Source organism: Panthera onca, chromosome B4 (assembly GCF_046562875.1).
Source record: "Panthera onca isolate mPanOnc1 chromosome B4, mPanOnc1 haplotype 2, whole genome shotgun sequence".
Lineage (NCBI taxonomy): Eukaryota > Metazoa > Chordata > Mammalia > Carnivora > Felidae > Panthera > Panthera onca.
Genome location: NC_138345.1, coordinates 75054524 through 75061129, shown reverse-complemented (window position 1 = coordinate 75061129; position 6606 = coordinate 75054524). Strand labels below are relative to the sequence as shown.

Below are 6606 nucleotides of genomic sequence, written 5' to 3'. Positions count from 1 at the left end.
AATTCGTTGGAGGTGATGCAGTACCTTAAATCCGGCAAACCACTGGTCCCTAAACAGTAACCAGTTGTTTCACAGCTGAAAGATGAGAGGCAAGGACAGTTTCAGAATTCACTTGTGATGAGATCAAAACCAGATTATTTGTCTAAAGCTCATAGCCTGTACTCTACAAGGAAAAGAACACAGATAAGGTCAGCTTATTATAGAAAATACAAGTCTGAGTGAAGGCCATGGGAGAAGTGAGGTTCCTAGAGACATAGAGCCTCCTTGCAGCCTCTCTCACTGGAGATCTGGCCATCACTCCACACATACATAAAAGTTCTTGGAAATTTTAAGAGTCTGAGCTCTGCCTCAATATGATTATTGTTTCTCTGCAGAACTTTCAGCTTTTCAAGTGTGTCTCCTGTGGTCACCCAGTTGGAAGTCTTTATCTTTCTCACCGTTTACCCTTATCTATGACTTTTCTCTTTTACAGATCCAGGGCCCTACATTCTTCTCAGATGTGTATGCCCAAAACTCAATAAAAAATAATGACAGATCAATGAAACTCATGACTTTTCCAAATGAAAGCCTAAGGTGAAATGTTTTAGAATGAGAAAAGTGAACCAATATGTTCATCACAAAGCTTTCTTATTATTTAATAATTGGTTTGCCTTGAAAAGGAATTGAACCATCCTTCCTATAATTACTTTGTGTCATTGTCACATGCACTTCTAATTTAGGTTGCGACATCTGACATTGTAAGTAGTTAGGAGTACAGCTTACTATTGTAAACTCACTTAATATCCTTTTGTATGCAGATATGTTCCAGTTTTCCACCATGCTCTGTTTTCATTTCAGCACCTGATATGTTGCAAATACTTTTCCAAAGTTCTTGCCAGAGCTGCCTTCACCTCCTTGTTCTTCAGGCTATAGATGAGAGGATTCAGCATGGGAGTGACTACAGTATACTGCACAGAAAAGATCAGCTCAAGGGGCGCACCTGAATTCGGCATTAGATGGCGGAGCAAACCTGAGCCATAGTAAAGGGTCACTGCGATGAGGTGGGAGGAGCAGGTGGAAAAGGCCTTACTTCTGCCTAAGGTGGAGCTGATGCTCAGGATGGTGGCGATTATACGGGTGTAGGATAAGAAGACCAAAAGGAAGGTTCCGAGTCCATGTAGAAGAGTGGAGCAGAGCAAGGCAATGAGGTTGCTGGAGATATCAGAACAGGACAGTGAGAGGAGAGAGGGCATTTCACAGCTGTAGTGGGGGATGATTTGGGCCTTGCAGAAGACCATCTTCACAGCTAGGGAGATGTTGATGAGTGCATCCAGAAAGCCCAGTCCCCATGAGCCCCACACAAGCTGCATATACAGCTGTTTACTCATGATCTGTCCATACAGCAGAGGGTGGCAGATGGCAGCATAGCGGTCATAGGCCATTGCAGAAAGCAGACAGGCTTCAGTTCCTGCAGCAACAAACACAAAGAAGACTTGAGCAAGGCAGCCCTCTACTGATATTGTTTTCTTTTGAGACAGAAGGTTCTCCAGCATCTTGGGCACAGTGACCGAAGAGAAGCAGATATCGACAAAAGAGAGGTGACTCAGGAAGAAGTACATGGGTGTGTGCAGGTGAAAATCAATCCTGATCACCAGCAGCAGCATCAGGTTCCCCATGATGGTCAGCAGGTAAATCCCCAGGAAGAGCACAAAGAGTGCAGCCTGGACGTGGGGATTGGCAGAGAGCCCGAGGAGGATAAACTCCGTGATGGTGCTGTAGTTCCCCAAGTTCATTTACAAAGGCCTTTCCCTAGAAATAATACAAAACACCACAGGAGCCAAAAGTCTATTATCCCCCAAGGAATTTTCTAATTGCATTGGTTCTCTTTGTGTATCACTATTGCCCAGTAAACAGTTTTGTTTTCTATTATAACCTGGGTTTTGTGCAGCCACTTAGAACAAAAAGATGATTAAGGTATAGCCCTTGTTCTTAGTATTCTCCATGGAAGAACATGGACATGAAAACAATGAATGCTACAATTAATGAAATGGGAGCTCAAACTGATTTAGTGAGGGTCAATAATGATAGTTCTCTGAGTGAATTTGACAAAACTTTTAAGAAAGTGTATGATTAGTGTGTTTCTCACATATATTTAGTTTGCCTAAAAAATACAGTCAAAGGCTCAAGACTGAAAAATCAGCTGAGTTTGTGGGTAGTTAAAACATGGGTAGTGCTGAAAAGTTGATGCCTAGGGAATAAGTGAGCATCACAGAGCAGTGGCTAAACATGTGGGCTCCTGCATTAAACTAAGATCGAATCCCAGGTCCACCACTAATTAGCTATGATTTTATGTACAAGATACATAACGCTCTTACTTCAATATCCCTGCATATTAAGAGAAGATAATAACAGTACCACAGAGGGTTTTTAGGATATGAAATTATATGAAAATAATAATTTAATTCCATTAAATATGAAATTATATACAAAGCTCTTCAAAAGCATCTATTCTGTGCTGCTGCTGCTGCTGCTGCTGCTTCTCCTCCTCCTCCTCCTCCTTCTTCTTCCCATTATTTGGGATTTTAAGTCTAGGCAAAAGTCACCTATATTCTTACATCAGTAAAGCACAATCAAAGACCAAAGTTGTTGCTGCTGATGCTACAGTCATCGTTACTACTTTACATGCCTTTATCAAGAGAAGTGCAAGACATCACATTGAAACCATTACCAGCAGCTTCCCTCCTCTGCTCATCACCTCCACCGGAAGGCAAGTTAGAAGTTTAGAATTATTTTGGTGTTGAGCCTGTCTCCACTTGGCAATTTCTGCGGTGCCTTCACTCAGAAAGGAGGGCATGTAATTGCCAATAGTCATAGCTGCAGGACTGCAGAGATGATGACAAGGGGGAGATAAAGTGTTTGGGATTCTGTGTAGACCTCAGGGCCCACCTTACGAGCATTACTAGGATGGGTGTGTATCCCAAAACAGGCTGGATCTCGAGAAAATTAAGAGAGGAAAGCTTGAAAGGGTTTCATGTCAGGGAATACTTGAATGGGTATCCTGGCCAGAGAGGCAGCTGGGAGAGAGGACTCTGCCCAGTGCTATGCATTCTGGACCTCTCTCCCAGGAAGTACAGGAAAAAAAATGGGGGATGCGTTCTGTAGGACTAGCTTCTGTTGGAAACACCCACTGTTGCCACTCTCTGCCTGCAGAAGGAAGGCTCCACCCACTAACTTTTCTCGGTTCATACTCAGGGGCCTGTTTAAAACAGGAGTAGAACATCAAATCCTTTATATTCGTCTGTTGTGACTTTCATCCTGAGACATTGTCCTCACTCTTCATACTCCGAATTTCTCCTTCATGGCCAGATGTGCTCTTGTCCCTTGCTGTGTTTCTCAAAGGCTTTATGTCTGAATTACAACAATTCTCTATTTGCATAAATATCAGTATTTACCAATGACTTCTGGCTTTGACCTTCTACCCTGAAGTCTGAACTTGGGTTACCCATAGGATTTATTAGGGGGTGGCCCAGCCAGTTCCTTGTCCTGACCATTCCCAATAAGTCCAGAGCTCAACCAAGAGAAAGTTGTGATTCCTTACTTGTTAACTCCTTAGCCAAAAACCCAGCCTCAAAATCCTTCCCATACCCCAAACACACATTACCTGTATATCCTGTTCGATAAGGTAATTTGCTCTCCAACTTGGCTGCAGGACTTTTATTTAGATTCATTTAGTGAGAAGGAAGATGGCCTGGAGAAAGTGGCTTCTGTCTGGTGTCATGATAAAATTTATAAAATCCTATTGATGATGAAATGCTTTACTGAATTCTAACAATAAATTTATATAGCCAAGGAAGTTCCTTCTTTCAAAGAATCTCACATACTCTTAGTTTTTCTTGTTTCTAACATCATGTCTCAGTTACACAAAGCATTGTTTGGGTTTAATGAGTTCACAGAGCAGCCATGTTTAGACAACTGGTTGGTTTTGATTCCTCACCAGGGCAACAGCATTTATAATTCTATGGTCATAACCTGAAGTCACATTTAGTAGTAAAAGGCTTTTGTCAACACTGATTTTATAAGGATGAGTGGGGATCTCTTAGGTGTGGCCTTTGGAACATCTAGGTGATGCAATGACCTTTAATCATTAATTCTAAATTCTTCTGAGTCTAGTGGGAGTCGAAAGTAGAAAGAGTGGCCAGAGGGGTATTTGCCTGACTCCCCAAGCAGGAAAAGACTAGTTTTCAAATGACACTCTCAGGTCTTCTTCTCTTTGGGACTTCTTAGGCAAAATCAAGTCCAGTCAAATTTGGTGTGGTAAAGTGATTTGTTGATCAAAAAGGTAAAAAGACTAAAAAAGTTCACATGCACAGTTGTGTGCCTAAACTCCATCCAAATCCATTTGCTTTAGAATGCATTTAGAATCCTATACAGGGCCCTGCTACAGTTTGAATACTCCCATTTGGGAGTATTTAGGGAAGCATTTGTGTAAAAGTTAATTATAGTCTTTAGTATGAATAGTCTGTTACACAAATCAAAATTTCCATTTATTTATTTACAATAAACTATTAGGTTTTCAGTCAAACTAGACTGTTCTAGCATAATATTCCCCCCTCCCCCCACTGTTACTTATCAAATAAATGAGCAAAGGAAACACAATTCAAGGATATATGGAATAATCAAGAACACCTTTTTTAAAAGAATGTTTCCTTTTTTTGTTAATCTATATTTGTTTTTAAGTATTTTGTTTTCAATTATTGTTATGATCAGAACATTCATTCACACATGTATCTAAGAAATTATACATATAAGAATATGCATATTTAAGGCTTCTATGGAAAGATTATAGCAAGAAACAACAGGGATTTTGAGGGTTTATTTGAGTCTGTCCTCTGTCCCAGTATATGAACTCACTTTCTTCAGCATCTTTAGTTCCTCTCCAAGGGCCACTCAGTTGAACTTCATTATTCTCCTGCCACATAGTTGAAGTTTACTTCTGGTTTTACTCAACCATCCAGAACCTTCACTTAAGAGTAAAGTATGCCTTTCATTGACTTTTCTTAAACCCAATTACTAATTATGATTAAAGACACACATATTTTACTAATAAGAAGATCAAAGTAAATATTTGAGGAGTACTGAGAAGAATGAATCAACACTTTCATGACCTCATTTTCTGAATTGAGATAGTTATTTAATCCATTGTTTCCTTCTATTTAGACTAAAGTTAATACCTTTCTAATATTTTTGTTTTCATTTCTTATGCACTGCTTACTTATCTCATGACGTCTGACATAGTATAGACCTAGAAAGTTTTTATTAAAGTCAACTCACACAATGTATGGCTGGTATATTATTCTGATTTTTTTATTATCTACTAGCTTTTCTTTTTCACCTGGAACATGGCAAATACGTTCCCAGTGTCCTTCTCACAGCTGCCTTCACCTCCTTGTTCTTCAGGCTATAGATGAGAGGATTCAGCATGGGGGTGATCATACCATACTGCACAGAGAAGATCAACTCAAGGGGAGATCCTGAGGTTGGCACGAGATAGCGGAGAAAACCTGATCCATAAAAGAAGATCACTGCTATGAGGTGGGAGGAGCAGGTGGAGAAGGCCTTGCTTCTGCCTGAGGTGGAGCTGATGTGCAGGATGGTGGAGACAATGCAGCCATAGGATGAGATGATTGGGAAGAAGGTCCCAAGTCCATGAAGCAGGGTGGAGCAGAGCAGCACTAGGAGGTTGGTAGAAACATCAGAGCAGGACAGAGGAAAGAGAGAGGGTACCTCACAGCTGTAGTGGTTGATGGTATGGCTCTCACAGAAGTCCAAGTTGGCAGCAAGGAGGATGTTAATAAGTGCATTCAAAAAACTCAAGCCCCATGAGCCCAATACAAGTTGCACACACAGCTGTTTTCTCATCATCTGTCCATAGAGCAGAGGGTGGCAGATGGCAGCATAGCGGTCATAGGCCATCACTGAGAGCAGAAAAGCTTCAGTCCCTGCGGTGATAAACACAAAGAAGCCTTGAGCCAGGCAGCCCCTTACTGAGATAGTTTTTATCTCCGATAGGAGGTCTTTCAACATCCTGGGCACAGTAGCTGAAGATAAACAAAAGTCCAGGAAAGAGAGATGACTGAGGAAAAAGTACATAGGTGTGTGGAGGTGAGAGTCAGCCCTGATCACCAGCAGCAGCAGCAGGTTCCCCATGATGGTCAGAAAGTAAATATTCAGGAACAGCACAAAAAACAGAGCCTGGATGTGGGGGTTGACAGACAGCCCGAGGAGGAAGAATTCAGTGATGGTGCTGCGGTTCCCCAAGGCCATTTACAAAGGCCGTTCCCTAAAAATTATATGAAAAATCATGGCAGTGAAGTTTCTTCTATCCTTCAATCAGATTTTGCATTGCATTGATTCTCTCTTATTATCACTATTAATTGGCAAATAAATGTTCAGCTTCTACACTAGGCCACTAGTTTTATGTCGGTCACTTTCAATGTAATGGGGAGCAAGGCATAGTTTCTCTCATTTTAAAGATCGTGCTTCAGGGAGATACATTTGCAAAGACAGGCAATTAGAAACCATGGTGATGGTGCGATGGCAGCTGTAGAAATGAGTTTTGGAAGATTC

At 41.2% G+C, this 6606-nt stretch overlaps 2 protein-coding genes across 2 annotated transcripts; both read right to left on the bottom strand.

Moving 5' to 3' along the window:
- Nucleotides 1-833: 833 nt before the first annotated feature.
- LOC132660335 (olfactory receptor 8S1-like) lies at nucleotides 834-1772 on the bottom strand. Its single transcript, XM_060604352.3, has one exon. It carries the CDS (start codon nucleotides 1770-1772, stop codon nucleotides 834-836), a length of 939 nt encoding a protein of 312 aa, XP_060460335.2.
- Nucleotides 1773-5367: 3595 nt separating this feature from the next.
- LOC132660336 (olfactory receptor 8S1-like) lies at nucleotides 5368-6303 on the bottom strand. The gene has a single exon (XM_060604353.3). The coding sequence runs from the start codon at nucleotides 6301-6303 to the stop codon at nucleotides 5368-5370; it is 936 nt and encodes a 311-aa protein (XP_060460336.3).
- Between the last annotated feature and the right edge of the window lie 303 nt (nucleotides 6304-6606).